Raw genomic sequence first — 21,383 nt, forward strand, 5'->3', positions numbered from 1 at the left:
GGCTCTCTTCATTGGACTTCCATTTTTCAGTTTAGCAGCTGACATGCGCATCTTTCAACAAAGGACCCTCCCCTAATACTTTATACTTACAATTTATTGTCTTAAATACTTTTTAACCCAAAGTATATTCTCCAGGATACAAGAATATATTTTGTTCCATTAAGTGTATTTTTTACTATCAAAGATGAAATGTAGGAGAATTTTAAAATGTTATAAAGCAAAAGGCAAACATCTCAGTTAATAGGATTTCAGGAACTGAACACAACCTAGAATATTTTGGAACTTGATTGGGTAAAAGAAACCCTGTTGATTGGTTACATACGTTCGTCCTCTTGTAAAATATTACAAAAATCAGCACTCCCTAACCTAATCAGACCCTCTTTATCATCAGAAACTTCTTGCCCAAGCTCCTTGCCTATCTCCATCCTTCTCCACCGCTAACCTTTGTTCATTTTTCCTCCACTTTCCCCTAGAAGTTTATTTTAGGAACTGGCCTATGTTGTTTGTACCTTCCATCTTTCCCTCTGCTCGTAAAATGAGCATATAACTATGATCGATCAAGTGGTTAGTATGTGCTAGGGACCATTCTAAGTGCCTTACGTGGGCTGTGTCATGTAACCCTCCCAGGGCATTTTATGGATGAGGGGAGCGAAATGACGCAGGGAGAGCTTGACTGACTGACCCTACCCTGCTCAGAGTTCGTGAGTAATGGAGTCGTGATTAGGACCAAGGAAATCTTGCTGCAAAGTCCACAGCCTTAGCCAGTTTGCTACACTGCCTCTCACCAGATCCTCTGTCTCTTCAAATCTGCATTCCTTCTTTAAAAAAAAAAAAGATTTTATTTATTTTCAGAGAGAGGGGAAGGGAGGAAGAGAGGGAAACATCAATGTGTGGTTGCCTCTTGCACGCTCCCTCCCGGGGACCTGGCCTGCAACCTAGGCATGTGCCCTGACTGGGAGTCAAACTGGTGACCCTTTGGTGTGCAGGCCAGCACTCAATCCACTGAGCCACACCAGCCAGGGCTGCATTCCTTCTATTTAGAAACTTCTTCAGAGTACTAACTCCATTCAGTAATATTTACAGTGTGATTATGGGCAAGCACGCTGGGCTAAGAGCTGAGGTTTCAGGGTCTAACCATATAGACACCGGAACATGTTGTCCAAGTGAAGCGAACAAGTCATTAGAATGGAGTGTAGGGGATGAGAGCACAGCCACAGGTCCTCCCTAGGTCAGGGCCAGGGTCAAGGGGAGTTAACTTTCCTCAATACCATCAGTCCTGTTTACTAGGTGGGGACTCTGGGGAAATTATGTAGGCTTTTTCTAGGTCTGTAAATCAAACAGGTTACATACAGCAGTTCTCCAAATCTGTCCTTGTCTTTCTTCCTTGATCACTTACAGGGGCTTCACCAGCCCACGAACTCTATGCCCCTAACTTCCATATCCTTATGTCCAGCCTGGCCCTCTCTTCTGAACCCTCACAACGGCGGCCAGTGGGCCATCTCACCTGGACACCCCTATCGCCAGCTCAAACTTTTGTGTATTTAAAATACTCTGGCTCTCCAAATCTTTGAGGATTGAGTGGTACTGCTCACTTCTGTCTCTGGCATTGGCATTCTTCCAGAAATCCAGGGTGGAGCCTCCTTGATTCGTACCCCCTTCCCCACCAACCCGCCCCCCCTCCCCTCCCACCACACTCAGTCTGTTTCCAAGTCTTTTTGAACTTCCTTTACGTTTTTACTGCCACTAGTTTTACTTCCCTAACTAGCCTATAGCATAGCCTACTCCTAACTCACCTCTCTGGGTATGTCTCAAAATGTTAATTCTTTTACAGAAGCAAAGTACAATTTTAGAATGTATCTTAAACATCACTTGATTAACGACCAAGGAAAACAAGTCCACTATATATATATATAGTGAACCTCTACAAATGGATTGTGTGATTAGACTACTAATTTTTCTTTGTGAATTGTGTCCTAGCCTGTGTGTAACACAAAACCCTCAGCAACAAAAGACAGCACAGGAAATGAAAAGTTCAATCTACATATTTAAAAAAAGTAGAATTCAATTCCAAGGAGAATCAAGGCAGGCACTTGGCAATGCCTTAAGCAGGGGTGTCCAACCTGCAGTCTGCATGTGGTCCAATGCAAAATTGCAAATTTACTTAAAACCTTTTTTTGCTCATCAGTTTCCATTAGTGCTTGTGTATTTAGTGTGTGGCCCAAGATAACTCTTCTTCCAGTGTGGCCGAGACGCTGAAAGGTTGGACACCCTGCAAGGTACAGTGTTCAAGGGTTTTATTTTTGTTTTTTTAATTTTGGTTATACAGCACAAAACTGTTCTTATACTTGTGAAGCCATGGAGAGAAGGGGTTTCTGATTAAATGAATGGAAATTAGCTTGTGAAATCTCCATTATAGCACATAACAATTTCAAATGCAACTTCTGGTTTGATTTCAAGGTTGGCTACCACATCAAAGTCACCTTGGATGGCATTTAATTGATCCACAGGTATTTTAAGTATTAATCATTGTCAGTCTAACCATAAAGAACCATAAATATGCATATATTTCCCTAGAGTTCTTGATAAAATACAAGATATAAAGAAAAATTACTCTAAAAACCTACCCTTGATTAGAAGCTTCCATAAATATCTAGGCAAAGGAAATTATACCAAACACAAGGATACTTCACAGCAAGATTTATTAATACATCCAAAAGAAAGAAAGAAAAATCATTTCGTCACACTATATACAGATAATACATACAGTGTTTTATACACATATTACATCAGTTTTTACACAAGAAAAATATACATAAAAATGTAAACTTTTGTATACAAAAACCCTTAAACAAATTAAACAAGGACCAGATAACAAAAGGAGACCAATCCATTATTATTTCATCAAATTTTTAAAACAGTAATACAGTACATTCATTGAGATATATATGGAAAATGTGAGCCATCTCTTCTTGTTTAAAGGGAAATTACAAACCAAAAGCCCATCAGCTCCCAAGATGTGGGTTCCCCCAGCAACACTACACCCAATGCCGCAGATACACCTTTCCTTCAGGACTGGGCAGCAGGACCGAGACCCGCCTATCTCATCTCACCCCGGCAGGCTGTGCACAACCGAGCAGCTCCTTGCTCTTGTGCACATAACTCAGCTTCCGGCCACTGTTATCACAAATACAGAGAAGATTCTCAGTTTGTAAGTTCCCTTTAAGCAACTTTTGTGTTTGTAAATATTTGTAATGTATGGACTGTTAAACATACTTGTGTGTCAAGGTAAATGAGAACACTGAAAAAGATGGGCTTCGAGAACTGCTAGTCCTTGCTACCGTGCAGTTACTTTAAGAGATTTCAAAACTGTGCAACCTGTCCTTTACTGCTTTCAAATAAGCTACCTCACCTTTGATTTCCCACTGCAACTTGGTTTCAACTTACACTTCAGTACTCTAGTTAGTACCATACAATCGCCAAGAGGCTTTTTGTTAAAGGCTGCTTCTGATATCAAGTTCCAGCTAAGCTACTATGAAATCACTCACACCAACCTGTTTTAGTCTTTAGGGGAACTCTGACGCCACTGTTTTTTGTAATGTCTTACGTTTGGGATTGTCCATCTACATACTCTTCTCTGTAACATCTTACAATGCAATCTGCTGCCAACTCATCACAAAATAAAATGTTTAACAGTTCTTACTACTCTTTCATTCCGTGTGTCAGATTGATATATAATGAAAAATACTTGAAGCTGTGGGAGATAAGAATTTAATCTATGTCAAGTGCATGCACACGTGGAGTTCTTTTTAAAAAAAAACGTCTGGGAAGACCTTTAATTAAATAAATGCAAAACATGTTTAAGGCAGCTTCATGAGTGTGCTGCCTTCTCTTAAAGTTGAATTTTGAACAAGGCAGAATGACAATTAGGTGATATATTCCCTGCAGCAAGAGAGTAGTTAACTTCCCCCCAGGCAAAATGATCTGGATGATCATTATTTATTAATGAAAGGAGAGGCAAACTGGCAGAGTTCAGTTGATCTAGGAGATGGTGGATGACAGACACTAATGGAAATATTAGGACTGCTTTATAACTGAAATAAACAGGCTGGTTTGTAGGACATCTCTATTTCAGAGAGAGGGAAAATGCACAAGGCTCCTCACGGGAGTGTCCGGCTCTCCCCTCCCATGGGGAAGATGGCATTTTAAAAATGACAGCCTCCATTTCAATGAAAAAAAAAATAACAATAAGAGGAAAAGGAAGATAAATAAATAATGTATGGATGTCTTTAGATGAGACTTTTAAATGTTCTTTAAATAATTTTTGATAATGTATTTTAAATCATTACATACAACTGCCATTGCAGTAATAATATTCCAGTAGGGGCAGCATTTTGCTAAATGTAAAAGATTGCCATTTAAAACTCATACATATACATGTGTATGTACAGTATATCAACACCATTTATATACATATATATCTAGAGAGCATTTCATTGCCTTGGAATATCTATGTATCCACCCCCACAATATATACTAAAGACATACTGTGTGAGTATATAGGAAAGTATATGTACACATGCTCCAACATGTATAAATACACTTTTTTGTCTGTGTGTGCATAAGAGCTTTAAAGGCACAATAGATAGGGATGCAAGTTTTCTAGAGAGCTGCAGCAAAGTTCAAACAATGTCACAAACGTGAGGAAAGTCAAAAGGAAATACAGTGGAATTCATTCCTCAAGAATTCACTAAAGCAGTTTCATCATGAGTAAAATGAGTTACAAAATTCGAGAGGCTTACATGTCACTTTGTATGCTTTCCATTAAAATAAAATGGTAAATTTGTGATTAAATCAAAGTAAGATAAATTTTTAAATGACAATAAAGGAGAAATAAACCTAATAATAATATCAATCATAAAATCCAATTTTTTCAATTTAAGTAAAATGGCTCAAAATTATCTAGGTAAAATCCTCAAATGAGTTTTGTTTGAATGTTGATTTTTGGTTGGTTGTTTCTGAGATAAAGATGAATGTCTGATTCTCAAAATTACTATAGAAAATATTATCAAAACATGTATTTTCTGGGATATTTCAGAAATAAAGATCTTTAAAAGAAACAACTGAGAAATTAACAAAATACACTTAAGACAGATGCTCTGGCTCGAATGGACACAATAAAGGAGAAAAAAACACAATGATGTTTTAAATGTTGAAAGATTGACCTTGAAGGTGAAGATGAAGAATAGTAGAACCGGCAAGTAGAAATAGTTCTAACAGAAATTCAGTTATAATCACCGTGAACAAGACTATAATCCAAAGGATTTCCTCTGTCTTTATGCCATGAAGATGGATTCTTGACTGTCACCTCCTCCTGCTTACAGAATCATCCAGAATTTTCCACAGATGTATAATCTTGCTTAACAAAGGCTGTTTCTCTATTATACACACACATTTTTAGGGAAATATATGTATATAGCTTTATCTATACACACACATATACATACGTGTATATATAGATTTATACAAATGTATAAATAAACATAATACTTCTCAATCTTTCCATTGACAAGGCAAGTTCACATTCAGCAAAGTGCCACCACATCCCATATACACATCTCTATACAGATATACACAAAGGGTCTAATTTCACCCTTCAATTAGGGGGAATTTATACCGCGAATCCCAGTAATCAGTAACTGAAGGGAGAAATGGCACCAATACAAACTCCCTTCTTTCATTTGCATGCATATGTACAAGAGATATGCAGATTTAAAAAAATCCATAAAACAAGAGTGACTGGAATTGGGAGATGCTGCAAAAAATACAACTGTAAAAAAAACCATATAAAGCTTTCCTAGGTCTTGACTATATATACGATGGATGAGGCTTCAAAGGTAACTACAAACTCAGGTGCACTGTCAGAAGTTGTTCTGACATAGTTCAAAGGACATGATTTCTCATATTAAAAATAAATGTGACTGGAGCATTTAGTAACAACTCTAGTTTTAATTATTTTAGACCACCAGATACTTCAGTAATGAATGTATAGCAAAATGGCAAACCTGACAATACGGGAATGTTTAACTCCGTATGAATGAAGTCAAGGGCAGCGTATTTTTTCCTATAGCCACGGGGGAGGAGGGCATGCTAACTTCATAAATAATAGCACAACTGAGTAACTTTTGTCCGTTTTTGGAAATAACTGAAATCCTGTTTTGAGATATGCACGGTGAAATGATCCCACCAACTCCTGAAACAAAGCAGCCCCTTCAAAAATTGGCATTCTTTACAAAAGGCCTATGATTTTCTTAACTTCATCAAGGAAAGATAATCAACAATATTTTCTAACTCAGAATATGAAGGAATCTATCGATGTAAAAAAAAAAAAAGTTTAACTGATTTCTGGTCCCATCTCCCCAAAAGATAAACACAGTTCTGTCCTATTTTTATGCTCAAAAGTGAGAGGCTGGTCTTAGAGCATGCTGTTTCTCATGTCATTTTAAAAACATAGAGTAATACATAAGTTAATCAAAATGCTAGAATAAAACGCACATGATATCAGAGCTAGCCTTTTCACATAAGAAAACATGAAGAATTTGGTGTGTCTAAACAACAGAGACACTGAGAAAGTAACTCCAATACCCTCAACGAAGTCAGTCATATTTCTCCAATACATTCTGTTACTTTTCTCTATTTTTACTGAAGCACACATTCATCTCTCACACACGTGCACCCAATGTATATTTTTGCATGTGTGTAAAAACACAAACATATACATGCACACAAGTAATTCTGTTTTTTAAGTCACAGTGGGAATTCCATAGTGAGGAGGGATAAAAAGATTCCTGAATAAGACACTGAGAACATCTAGATTTATTATTTCTCTATTTTACTTCCCAACTTACAGAATAAACTGTAAATTAATGAATAAATCCATAGGAAATAAAAGAGGTCTTAAAAACTTCGTTTACAAATTCCGGCTACAGTAGTTGGGAATTGTACTTGAGCTATGTATTTCTATTTACCCTGTAACTAAGCGTCTAGCCATCTTAAGTGTAAACCACAGGTCACTGACTAAAGAAACGTGATTCTCAACAGTTCTAGGAGCAGTAATACACGGTCTAAAGGTGTTCTACATTTGGAGGCCCCGGGATATCCTTTTATTTTATATCTGCAAGGTAGCAAAGGACAGCTATACACCTTGACACGGCAGAGATCCAGTGTAAAAAGGTGCTTCACTAGTTTGTTTTGTCAAAAAAAAAAAAAAAAAAGCTCATATATAATTTTTTAGCTATTAAACACAGAGGCAACATAACTCATTACACTCAATACAGCTTTAGTATAAAACTTATAATTTATGAGGTGATGTTAATAGCATAAATTAATATACCTTTTCTCTTAAAATCTACAATAAGTTTTCTGAAAGCTCATTGGGGAAGGAGATTTTTAAATAAAAGTTTTAAAGCTGTGCATGATGGGAAAGGATTCTGAATGCTGAAGCTGAGATGAGAGGCTGAAGCAAAAAGGAAGAAAGTCCTATGCAAGACACTGTGGGCTATGAAACCAAATGTTTTCTCTTTCTTGCGCTCTCTTCAATGATGAATCACCTTTAGTTTCTTGAAAACTATTTTCTTATTTTAAAATCTGCCCTAATTTCCACAAGGAATCCCTGAGACATACTCAACACTGTACAGTGAAAAGAACTATCACTGTTGAGAGGAACTGATTCAGCCCTTCCAAGCAGATGAAGACAATGTCCCTACTAATCCGCTGGAGCCCTCTGGACCTTAGTGAGGCAGGTGGAGTCACTTCAGGGCAAATCAGTCCATTCCCTAAGCAAAAGCAACGGTGTGGCCTTTAGCTGCACTGGAGCCTTCTGCACTGCAGGTTGAAAATTTTTCCAAGGGGAACTTTGGGTGCATACAGAGCTTACTTCAGTGGTCCCCAGCTTAAAAAAAACAAATAAAACAAAAAACGAGTGGAGGAGGAGGATTCTGTTACTCTCGGGCCAGGACCGGTACAGACCGTGGACCTTGTGTGGGCACACTTCAGGGCCGGGCTGGCGTGCAGCAGGCAGAGGGAAACAGGGAAGGAAAGCAGGCCTGCCCCGCAGAGCTTACTGAGAAAGAGTTAAGACAGGTTTTCTTATTAGATTGTTTTGCAGACTAAACTTTACATCACCAAAAACGCTGCCATTGAAAGGAACCAAACATTCCCGAGATCCAGGACCTAAGGTAAAGAAAAGAAAGCCATACCAAATCCGCACTCTCTCGGAGGCCGTATTTCCTGCTATTAGCTCTGTGTCACAGTGCAGAGAGAGGAAAGCTAACGAACAGTAAGAGCTGGAGTAAAAAGAGAATTTCTGTTATTTGGAAATAAGGATCTCTAAACTTCACCCACAATTTTTGCATTAATGAGACATAACTATTCATTTATGTTTTGTTTTCTTTCCTAACTCACTGGTCAGGGGGCAATGAGTATGTTTTTTACTAGTATTTTATTACAAATCTTTTGAAAGATAGCACTTAAAATCTTACTTTCATCTACTAAACACAGATTTTGGATCTCTCCAGAAAATACTGGAAATCTTATCAAATTCAAGATACTAAGAAGTCATTAAACTGCTTTACCTTTCTATAGAATGCCAGTGAAGAATTCACTTATTTTCAATGTATTGAGAGAGGGAAAAAATACCTATGTTCCATCATATATATATTCCCATCCCTCACCCCTACCCCTAGAAATGTATTTGTCAGAAAAAAATTCTTGGAGTGATGTAAATATTGGTGATGAAAGAGACACAAATGAAGACTGTTCAGTAGGGCTACCATTCTTTTTCTAAGAATACTTTAAATTGCCTCAATAAAATAGAGAGGTCTGTCGACCATTTAGAAGACATTAATACTAGATTATTGTATACATACCAGATTAAAAACAGAATTTAATTAAATGTTAAAAGAAGGCTAAAAAGAAAAAGGATGAAGAAAATGGAAACTAAACACTTAAAAAATTTTTAATGAATTTTAAACCTATTGAATAATTACTTTAGTGTTATTAATAGCCTCATCTTTTTACAATACCAATCCACAACAAACAACCTTTTGCATTAACTTGGAGAAAAGGCAGCTGCCTCACACAAACACTGCTGAGGAAGCCTACCGAACGCAGCCGGGAACCCCCCCCCAACCCCCCGCCCCTAAACCCACAAGGGGAACTGCCAGCACGGTACTTCTCTACACGCGAGCAAATTCTAGTGCCCATGGATAAAAACTGAACGGTGCAGGTCGGCAGAACTAGGAATTCTTTCACACAAGAAGAACATTGTATTGATAGGGTGTATCACAGACACCGTTTCTTTCCAAATCAAAGAACTGTCTTTGCTCCTCTCGGCCGTGATCATGTGTTGAGAACGGTAAAGAAAAGCTTTAGTGTCAGTCACAGAAAATGATGATTCCTAACTTGCGGCTGAGGGACTGGGTTTATTTAAGGAGTAATTCTTATAAATAATTATTTGGCAAAGATAAAGTATTAGCTTCCTTTAGCCTGAAGCCACAAGACATTAACTACAGTTTTAAGAAAAAAATATTTCCAACTTTATCTCCATACCTACTATTTGCTTCTCATTAGCTCGCCTCTTCCTGGAGGGTCACCAGACACACCACGCTGCCTGCCAACACGAACTGCTCAGGAAGGGTCGGTAGAGCAGTCATGCCTCACGTGGTAGCTTTCTGGAGAAAACAGTCCTCCCCCGTGTAAGCTATGTGACGGTAATTAGAAAATTTTTCATTGCATAGTCTGTTACTTGGTGAGTAAAGTGTAATTGCTATTAACTATTGTGAATTGTTTACTAGCTACATAACCTAACCAGATGTGCAAATTGCTAAGCCATTTTTAACAGAGGAAAAAACGTCTTAAGTACTTTCATTAAAATAATATTAACAATTAGGTAAAGAGAATAATGAAGAGAAAACACATCTTTTCTTCAGATGCTATAGATCACAGCCAATGAGTATCATACATTAGAATGGAATTCAGATTTTCAGAACACAGAATGTATCCATTAACTGCAGCAACTCTGTAAATTAAATCACATTAACAATCTAACTGGCCTTTATGAATGGTCCCAAAGAACTGCAGAAAGAGTGAACCCTCTTTGCCACTACTTCTCATGAGTTTAACACTAGAATAAAAGCTAGCTTCCACTTAATTAGGACCTTATATAAAATGTTTTTGATTCCAGTATTGCCTTATTATAGCATAAGTGCTTTTTTACAAGACACTAATTTTCATATTTCTGGGGTAAAAGACACTTCATTCCTTTCTCTACATATTAATAGCAAACCTATTACTAATAGACCAGAATTGCTCCCTTAGCTACAAGAAAAACATGTGTATCTCTGGGTTCACTGGGGTTCTCTCTTCTGAAAAGGGACTCAAGAAACAGCAAGCGCAAAACAAATCGCAAGCTCGGATATTTGTTTGGAAGTAAATGAAATGAGAGGGGAAAAATTTTTTTTTAACTAATTCCTCAAGCCTATACTGGTACTGTCTATGGGATGCCCTTTCTTCGGCTATTATCAGGGGCATCTAAACAAAAATGAATTTACTGAAAGTTTTTGGTGTGAAGCTATAACTGGCAACATTCCTGATCACTTCTTGCCTCCTTACCAGAAAGCAGAAAAGGGCTTTTAAATGCACATAAAACAGAAAATTGCAAACAATAAAATGTGCAACTTACTGCAAACTCAGTTTTGACAACTGAAGAATTTTAAGCAGCTCCCGCAAGGGACAAATAGCCAGAGAAGCTGAAAATGACGACCGTGACTTTCCCTTTGCTGTCAAAGAAAGGCTGTGAGAGAGTCAGTGCGCTGCTCTGCTACAGTCTCTAATGAGTACACGACGGGGACTCAGTCATATTGCTGGCAATGGAGAGCTATTATAATGGGGTGTGAAAAGAGTTTAGCGAACCGACACTTTTGAGCAGAAGTAACTACTCAATCATTTTGTTACAGTACATTAAAATAAAAAAGCTTACTAACATAGGTCAAAGGTGAGAAATGTTCAGTTGATCTGTTCTCACCATTCGGAATAGAAATTTATGGTGATACCAAATATAACTTTGCTTTGTGACATAATTTATAATTTAGAAATTTCTCAATCTGCAAAAAAGGCAAAGCTATTAAAAATAAATCTTCCAATCAATTATCATGATTTAAAAAAAAAACTAAATATATTACAAACATATTTTTGGCCCACAAAAAGAAACTTCAATAAATACAAAATAGGGCATATAATGGTTTCATACAGTCATGTGACCTTTCCTGTCCATAATCTCAGTCACGTAATATCTGCACAATGCCTGCTGATCACCATCATTCCTTTAAAAAAAGCAGAGAAAGAAAAGCTTTCAAAAGAAGGGATTGGTTAAAAGTAGCATGGCATAAAGAGAATACATACAGGAAGTAGGAAAATACATCCAAATCTTTACTTACTGAAAAGGAATTAAGATCAAATATTCCCTGACAAATGAAACATTATATCACATCATTAATAGATATGTTCTCTCTACCTCATCTTTTAAAATATATATGTAAATTAGACTAGACTCAGGTATTTATACCCAATGGTTATCTCAGGGGACAGTGAACTGTCTCAGAGAAAGCAGGAGACAGAAGCCTTTAAAATCTAGTTCCACCCTTCTGTGGGGGGAGGGCAGGTGAAAAGAAAACTCACATACTTGTTTGGTAGTCACCAATTTACTAAACTACCCAATATGATTTTTAAGCCTAAAATCTTGGTACTTGAAGACAACTTCCCAAAACTTAAAACGTAACCACTTAAACTATTTTAAAAGTACCAATGGATGGGTAAAATTTATGTCTCATTTCCATAATCTGTTTTGAAAAAACTTTAAAATGTGTATCCTTCAGATAGTACATATCACTTCACAACTGGTACATTGATTCTACAAGTGTCTGCAACATTTTACAAATCTTACCAAAGAAGCACTACTGTAAACATGAAAAATTCAAAAGCAAAAGACGGATCAAAAAGTTCACAGATGCCATCTTTCCAAATCTATCTGACCTATCCTGCTTTTCACACAGAAATATTTTCTTTAATTACATCTTGTGAATGTATTCCTAGACAGAGGGACTTAGGAACAAATGCATGTCTAAAAAGGCAATATAACCAGCAGACCTCAGTATCTCAGCAACCCCGCAGTCATTCCAGGCAAGCTTTTCACGACATCCCCACGGCACTGCCGTGAATTCACCTCTTTTGTGTTCCTGGCTAACTCAGCAGAAAAGGGTTGTGCTACTCCCGTGACCAGACCACCACCCTCTCTATTCAGGAAACTTAGTTAACTCAGTGGGTGAGAATGACCAACCTTATTAGGGTTGTGAGATGTGGGAAAGAGGGAAGAGCCTTATATACTCATTTGGGAAAAAAAGAAAACAATGGGACAGCTGTTTCCTGCCCTGCACAAAAACACACGTGTGGGTGCACACATACACATAGGCAGTCAAAAGACCAATTTTTTCTTTTTAATTAAACATGATCACAATTAGGAATGGAATCCTGGCCTCACATATTTAGCAGTTGGTGCTAAGTCAGAGCCTTGATCTGCCTCTACACACCACTGGCTACGTCTTACACACAGGGACTCGGTGAATGGATCATTCTATCTGGAACCGCCTATGCAAAGACCTGGTAAGAGAATGGAAAGCATTGATCTGAATACTAGGAAATAGTAAAGGGCACTGGTAATCTGAGGTATCTTCCACTTCTAGGACTTGCTGCTGAGAGTCAATCTGTGCAGTCACTGTGCTGAGCCACCGAGGACACCACGGGGGAGTGAACCTGCCAGGAGGGAATGAGCACCAGTGCACGGAGCACATGTGAACACTGAAGCGAGGTCCACTGCAGGGCGACTTGTTTAACTGGAGGAGGGGTTCCCTCGAGTCCCCATCTGTTATTTTTAAAATCTTCTTTAGGAAAAGGGGAAGGGGTGATAAGGAGGAAACAAAGATAGAAAACACCAGGTTCCCCACTTGCCTGCAAACACACGGACACGCTCAGTTAGGGGAGGTAAAGGGAGAGGATGCATTATTGGTACTTGTAGCTGTGGCACCTGTTACTGTGAAGCCTGTAGGAGGGGCTATAGAACTGTGGCTGGGCTGCAGGTCCTTGGGAATGCCACTGTGAGAACTCAGCTGGTGGCCAAAGGCTGCGCTGAACTGAGGGAGTTGCTGCTTGGGAGAGGTGGAGGCCATTAGTTCCGCAGAAGGCCCCATGCCACTGAAGCTGGTCTGCGGCAACCCCGGAAGCACGCTGGAGCTGCTGGGGGTCACGGTGGCGAAGGCAGGCTGTGTGGTCTCTGAGTTCGAAGTGGTGGGTGGCGTGGATAGGGAAGTGGAAAGAAGATGTCCATCTGCGTCGAGAAGGTTGCTAAATGGAGAGGGATCTCCAAGGTTGACAGGGAGATTGCCCCAGTGAGTTCTGGGGTTGACGACTCCTCCAAGTGGCACCTCAAGTTGGGGTGGGAGCAAGTGCTGTGCCATGATGGGCATCTCTGCTGAAAAGGTAGCTGCCATGTTATCACCAGAGTAAGATGTCGTGTGGGGAGAGGTGATATGGTCACTGTAGGGAGACGGCACGTGCTCACTATCATAATGGCTTCCATGGGGCGAGGAGTGTGAATGATCACTGCTGTATTGCTGTCGTGAGGTGATTAGGTCATCTGCCTTGCTCAGCAGCTGGGCAGGATGTGGCCTCTGGGAGGCATGGCTGCCATCATGAAGTCCATGAAACTGTCCTGGGAAGGCTCTCTCCCCAAGTGCACTCTGGCTGATCAGAGTGGCAGAAGTAAGGCCGACGTTGGCTGGGGCAGAGAACTGCCCCTGGATCTGCCCTGCCAGGGGTGTAGGTGGGTTAGACAAGGTAGCAGAACGGAGCAGGTTCTCATCCAGCTCTAGACTAGAAAAGTTATCATGGACTATGCGCCCATTCAACAGCTCCCCTAGGTCCGTGTTTACTTCTCGGCTCAGGGACTGAATTCCTGAAGCTCCAGTACCTGTGGAGAACACCCCCATTCCTCTATCGGACAACTCCTGGACTGGCACACCATCTGACTGGGTAAGTACCCCAATGGTACTCAGGCACTCGAGAGAAGTTACAGCCTGCAAGGCCCGTTCAAGTTCCTCAGCCTCTTCGGTCGTTGGGAGGAGGTCTCCGTTCTTTCCTGAGCAAATGAGAGCCGCCAAGAATCAGCAGAATTTTTACATGTCCCATACTACAAAACACATACATCTGAATTGCCCTCAACAATATTCTATGAGAGAGAGACCCTGCTGAGAAGTCTGCAAGGATTGGACCGGAAGGAGAAAGTGAAACATTACCCTGCAGGACAGGTCTGAAATGTCAAGTTATCCTGGAGCTTGTGCCACACCTTCAGTTTATTTGTAAATAAACTCTCTTATAAAGTGTTAGGAAGGAAACGTGACTTTGAGTGGTATACAGATGATGCATTATAGAAGTGTGCACCTGAAAGTGTTTCATTCTTGGGGATTCTAAGTACTGCCAATTTAAAACTCATCGTGGCTACTGGAATATACATGTTTTTACCTAAAAGTTTTATTAAAGCCATGAAAATAAAACCCACCCTATCAGCTCAGATCTGAGACAAAGGCTGCGTAGGGGAGTAGACAGAGGCCCCCGCCCTCACCCTGCAGCCAGGGGGCAGCTGCGGAAGGCCAGGGCACAGATGCCCACACGTGCACCGCAGCACAGCGCCGGGCACTCGGCTCGCTTCCCAGGCTGTCTCTCGCATGCTCCTGCGCTGCATTCTAATACTTCCCTCTCATTCTTCATTTCTCTCACGCTTCTCACTAGTCTTTTAAAATGGAAGCTCATGGGACCACACTGATTTCACTTCCAATATTTAAAAAAATCTACTGAAACATGATTAATCACCACAAAATATCTGGTTTTAACAGTGAAAGGACATTCTGAGGGTATAAAAGATTTCCCATGAAAGCACCAGAGAATTGGTGGGATTGAGCAAACTGTTTTTGGAAAAGTACACTTTAACTGAGGTACAGGGTAAGGAATTAAAATCAGGACAAGTTCTAAAAATGCTTCAATAAGCCCAAGTTGTAATGTCTTTGCTTTGCTCAAAAATAAACTCAAGTAAACTGATTCATTTTAAAAGAAAGAAGTTGTAAACCTAGCTATCAAATTGCACAATCCTTACCTTCTGAAAGGGTACATTGGCCTATGCAGTATCGTATTTTTTATCTATAGTAAAAGACATTACACATGAGGAGATTTATTTCAAACACATCTCAGAAAACTATTTTGCGCCCTAATGGGCGGGGCTCAGTGGGTGGGGCATTGTCACACACAGTGAAATGTTGCGGTTTGGTTCCCAGTCAGGACACATACTGGGGTTGCGGCCAGGTCCCCAGTTGGGGGTGTCTGAGAGGCAACTGATCAATGTGTCTCTCACACGTCCACATTTCTCTCCCTCTCTTTCTCCCTCCAATCACCTCCATCTAAAAATACATAAAATCTTAAAAAAAAAAAAAAAAACCAAACTATTTTCCTTTTTAAGAACTCATTTTAAAATCCAGTTTACTTGAATGACAATATTGACCATACCTTCAAAGAAATCAAAATCCTGTAAGTCATCAGGTAGCCGCGGCAGGACATCTGAAAAGTCCTCCTGGTTCAACTCCAAGTCGTGTGGAATGTCAGTGATCTCATTGGCAATGTCATCCGGCAACTCGTCAGCACTCAGCTCTGGCGTGGACGGGCTCCTGGGGAAGACAACATGGTTGGCCCCAGCTCTCCCTTTTTACCTTCACACCAACGTCACTGAGACAGGTTCCTCCAGCACGAAAACGGAAACCCTAACTCCTAACCCTAACTCCCACTTCAGGAGAAGGCAATTTGTAAGCAACAAGACAGAGCTCACCATACACAATCACATTTCTACAACCTTTATCCAGATATTAACACATCCACTTCAAGATAATATTTCTAACTTCAAATAAGTATAATGAATTACAGTTTGGTATATAGAGTGTGTCTTCCTAGTTTGGCAGGCTGATACACCAAATGGCGTATCTGTAGCCTAGTTTCAACACTAGACAGTAAATGAAACTAGGCGCCCCGAGAACAATTGGAACAGGTAACGGGGATGTGCACTTGGGCGCCGTCACTGACCGGATCTGGGAGGCCTCCACTGGCAGTGAGACGCTGGTGGGCATGCTGAGGTTCCCTTGGGGTACTGCAGGGGGAATGGGTTTTTGGGGTCGACGAGGTCCACGCCTTCGCTTCTTCTTGTGTTTTTTGGTAAGTGCAGGAGGCTTGGTTTTTTTCCTGGGTTTCCTCTGCTGCTGGTGCTGAACTTTGCGGGAGCTATCTCCTCTCAAGAAATTATCCTTTGAAATGAATAAATGGGTATTTTTAAACTGAGATTGGGAAAAACCTGACAGTTACCTAAAAAAATACTTATGGCTTTTAATATTTTATATAGTGCCTAAAACACACTGTATACCTAAAACTATGTATAAAAATAATAAGTGAGTAGGAACTCATTTTTATTTAATTCAAATCAATTCAGTATATACATACAGTTTATCCCACATTTAAAGACACTGTGATGAATGCTGTAGTATAAAACATTTTTTTAAATTTAATTTGCACTCTAAGAACTTACTCTCCCACGGGAAAAACATAAATACAAGTATAATTAAGTATTGTACAGAGAAAGTTGTGCAGTAGCGATATAAGAACCTTCTATGGGTACACAAAAGAAAACACACTTATTTTTTGTTTTGTTGGATTAAAGGACAAGTAAAATGTTACATCATTGGGGTCAGGGGGAAGCCCATTCTAGGCTAAAGAAAATGGCATAAACCAGACAGAAAGGAATAGCAAATAAATGGGTTTGACTAGTACATGGGGCATACTCGAGGATGAAATATAAACCTAAGCTATTAAAGAAGTTTGGTACTAGACCATGTATGACTTTGACCCCATTAAAGGTTCTAAACTTACTTCATAGGCCATGGAGAACAGTATTTGGTGAGAGGAGTAGCATGACGTGACAAATGTTTTATCAGGATTAATACCCTGGTAAGCAATGTGAAGGGACAGCTCAGTGAATGGAGGCAACAGTCCCAATCAGCAGGCTAGTTCCACGGTCCATACAGAACAAAGAGCTAAAGGCAGAATGAGTGGGAATGGAAATGCAAGGGCCTGACAAGACAGAGTTCTCATGATCTGACAGCTTCTTGGCTGTGGTGAGGATGGAGGGAAAATAAAGCTCTGAAATGTCTCTACGGGGACTGTTAGATAATGATACTGTTAGCTGGGATAGAGAACACAGAAGGATGCAGATTCAGAAGAAGGAATTCGGTTTGGCTCACACGCAGTTTGAGGTTTGGGATGTCCAGGAGGTAAAAGAAAGTTGTGTCTGGTGCCCAGAAATAAAGAAATGGTTATGTAGACCAGGAAATCATGACAGTAAGTCCTTCGAGTACCTGACGTGGGTCAGGGAGACCAGGTAAAGAGAGGAGACAATGAGGATACAACTTATAAAACTGCTGCAATTAACTTCCGGTCAAGATGGAGGGTAGATAGACACACTTTGTCTCCCCATGCAACCACAAAAAGGAATGACAACTAACTCTCAAAACAAATTAACACCCAGAACTGTCAGAAAACTGTATAGGAGCCGGACAACCGAGGATTTAAAGAAGCCACATTCATCCAGACGGGTAGGAGGGGCGAAGATGTGGGTCTTGGCAGAGAGGCGAGGAGACGTGGTGTGGTGCAGCGAGGCAGCGGCGGCAGGTCTGGCACAAGCAGTCCTACACTCCCGTGTGGTGGATAGAGATCAGGAGGGATACCTTGGGAGTGAGCAATCCCATCCCCAGGCCAGACTGCACAGCCCAGGGTCCTAGATCCAGGGTCCCAGCATCGGGAAGATAAATTCACATAACTTCTGCCTGTAAAAATCAGTGGGGGTTGGGTGGGAAGAAACTGCTGATTTTCAGAAAACTACACGTAAAGGAGTTAAATTCGGTCTTAAAACACACCCACACCCACACACTCTGGGATTTAGCACCAGGGAAACAGCTGGAAGGGTGCCAGTAGCTAACAGGGAGTAAGTGAAGTGACTGGAAATAGGGTGGGTGCCAGGCAGCAGCTCAGTCCCCTCTCCAAGCCCTCCCCCAACAGAGAGGCACAAGCAGTGAAGTGGTTGCCTTGCCCTGGCGATTACCTAGGGCTCTGCCCCACACAATATATAGGTGCCTTGTACAGGGAGTTAAACAAGTTTTACTGAATACACAGAAACAAACACAGGGAGGCTGCCAGATTGAGAAGACAAAGAAACATAGCCCAAATAAAAGAAGAGAAAAAAACCCCAGAAAAAGAACTAAACAAAACAGAGATAGAATTCAAAAAAATGAGGACAGTATAAGAAGACTCTGGGACATCTCCAAACATGCCAACATCCAAATTATATGGGTGCCAGAAGAAGAAAAGGAAGAGCAAGACATTGAAAACTTATTTGAAAAAATAATGGAAGAAAACTTCCCTAATTTGGCAAAGGAAATAGACATACAAGTCCAGGAAGCACAGAGAGTCCCAAACAAGCTGGACCCAAAAAGGACCACACCAAGACACATAACTGAAATGCCAAAAGTTAAAGATAAAGAGAGAATCTTAAAAGCAGCAAGGAAAAAGCAGAGAGTTACCTACAAAGGAGTTACCACAAGACTATCAGCTGATTTCTCAAAAGAAACCTTGAAGGCAAGAAGGGACTGGCAAGAAGTATTCAAAGTCATGAAAGGCAAGGACCTAAACCTAGATTATAGATTACTCTATCCAGCAAAGCTATCAATTAGAATGGAAGGACAGGTAAAGTGCTTCCCAGACAAGGTAAAGCTACAGAAGTTCATCATCACCAAGCCATTATTACATGAAATGTTAAAGGCACTTATGTAAGAAAAAGATCAAAACTATGAATATTAACAAGGGAACAAATTCACAACTATCAACAACTGAATCAAAAAAACAAAACAAAAACCCAAACAACCAAAACAGGAACAGAATCACAGGTATGGAAATCATTTGGGGGATTATTAGCTAGAGGGGGGAAGGGGAGAATGGGAGAAAAGGTACAGGGATTAAAAAGCATAATTGGTACGTACAAAATAAACAGGGGGATGTTAAGAATAGTACAGGGAATGAAGAAGCCAAAGAACTTACATGCATGGCCCATGGACATGAGCTAAGGTGGGGATTGCTGGTGGGAAGGTGGGTACCAGGCAGAGTGGGCAAAGGGGAAAAATTTGGACCACTGTAATAATATAATCAATAAAACATACTTTAAATAAAGCCTGCTACAATTAAGTGAGTAGGCAAAGAAAGAAGAATCAGAAAATAACATGTGAATACCATATTTCATCAATTTCAAGACACACAGTTTAATATTTCTGCATTGGGAGCATTTTACATAATCCTGTCTCACAACTGCTGCCAGCCAGGTGACGGTCATTACAGCTGGCGCAGCCTGCACACACACTCAAGGTTGGTCACAGCTCTTCGTGCTGCCACTGTTCCAATGAACGTACGTGCACTGCTCATTTTACACGTGGAGGAAAAACTGTTGTGCAGGCAGAAAAATACAAAGAGCAGCAGGGTATAAAATTGTTATTGGTGAAGCAAACATTCAATATTGAAGAAATGACCACAATTCCATTTTTTTCCAAAGCAAAAATCTAATGAGAAAGGAAAATACCACAGAGGAGACAAAGCTGTGTTACAGTTGATGTACGTAGAAAATACTGCATTTCACAGGTCAAGTAATTCAGCTGAAAGCAGGAATGATATAGAAGATAAAATCAATATCTAACTAAGTCTAAAGAAGCTATCTCAGTAAGTATAAGACAAAAATTGTAACTGATAAGAAATGTACTGTACAGCATTTTTTCTTTCTGGGTGATATATAAAACGAGTTGTTTTTATTGTACACCTTTGATTTGATGAAGTCAGCAATAACATAATTAAGTACATAAAAAGACAGCAGACAATAGTATCTAAAGACTAGTAACTACTACTAGCATCAAATAAATTCAAAATAAGAATAAAATTAAAGCATAATTTCAGGAAATCTAAGAGAAGTTTAATCCCAGCCAAATAATTTAATTCAAACACAATTATAGACTTAAGTCAAAATGCATGAATTCATAAAACAACAAAAAAGAAGCTGTTTCCCAGCCTCTGTAGTTCTTTTTGGCACAACACTTGAGGTCTTCTTTCATCACGTCCCTTATTTACTTCAACAAATAGTGACTGAGCAACTAGTAGTACCCACCAGAGTGGTAGGCATCCGTCTATGCTTTCCCTCCGGTACCAGTGTGGATCTTAGGTAGGAGGAAGCCTACCTCTAAGTTACCTAGTATTACCTGGTTCTGATTCCAGGCTTGGGTCTTATTCTTCCAAGCTAATGCTTCACAGCCCAGCAACATTTCTGGTCACGTGCCCGGTACTCCACAGACAACTGCCCACAACTGAGGCCTTGCCTCACTCTTGCTCGTCCCTCACTCAACATCTCCAGAGAGCCAGAGCTCCTATTCCTGGAGGCTTTCCTAATGCTGACTATTCATTTACCTACACTATTACAAACACTATTCACACCCAACTTCTCTCTACCTTGTTCTACTTATATGCCAGGACAATAATGCACTGACTTACCATCTCTTGTATGGTCTCATACATGTTCTGTCTGCCAGCCTGGACTTCCTGCAGCGTAAGTCTCTTCTGCCAGTGCTGTCCTACCTAGTGACCAAGTCTCGTTCCGTCTAAAGCTTGACCCCTCCCAGCTATGTGCCAAACCATTGATTTATCCAGCATCTACTAAATGAGCATCTTTGTTCTAAGCACTGGGGATACAGCCATGACTAAGAAATGCTCCTGACTTTATGACGTTCTAATAGAGAGATACAGACAATAAACAGACTAATTAATAAATAATGTAATATTAGGTAGATTTTTTAAATGTTAGAAAAAAACAAGGTAGAGTAAGAGAATAAAACATGACAGGATAGAGGGGAGGTGAACAACTTCTTTGATGAAGTGACATCTGATCAGAAACCTGAATTAAGTGAGTAAGTGACACATGTATAAATCTGGCAGAGCATTCTAGGAAAGGAAAAAACACATGCAAAGCCCCTGGCGTGGGAACATACTCAGAGTGCTCAAGAAACAGCAAGAAGCCAATGTGCTGGAACTGAGGACGTGAAGCCAGACAGGTTGTAAGAGCCGGTGGCTCACAGCGCATGGTAGGAATTTTGGATATGATT

General features: G+C 40.1%; 1 protein-coding gene across 8 annotated transcripts in view; it reads right to left on the reverse strand.

Moving 5' to 3' along the window:
- Positions 1-7,257: 7,257 nt before the first annotated feature.
- INO80D (INO80 complex subunit D) overlaps positions 7,258-21,383 on the reverse strand; it is a 62,045-nt gene continuing 47,919 nt past the window's right edge. For all 8 annotated transcript variants that reach the window (XM_045198506.2, XM_053918988.2, XM_053918991.2 and 5 more), the window contains 3 exons: positions 16,231-16,448; positions 15,664-15,821; positions 7,258-14,245 (listed from right to left, as the gene is read on the reverse strand). In XM_045198506.2, coding sequence (XP_045054441.1) covers positions 13,080-14,245; positions 15,664-15,821; positions 16,231-16,448 — 1,542 coding nt within the window. In that variant the 3' untranslated portion in view covers positions 7,258-13,079. The remainder of the gene's footprint in view (positions 14,246-15,663; positions 15,822-16,230; positions 16,449-21,383) is intronic.

This window comes from Desmodus rotundus, chromosome 2 (genome assembly GCF_022682495.2).
Source record: "Desmodus rotundus isolate HL8 chromosome 2, HLdesRot8A.1, whole genome shotgun sequence".
Taxonomy (NCBI): Eukaryota; Metazoa; Chordata; class Mammalia; order Chiroptera; family Phyllostomidae; genus Desmodus; species Desmodus rotundus.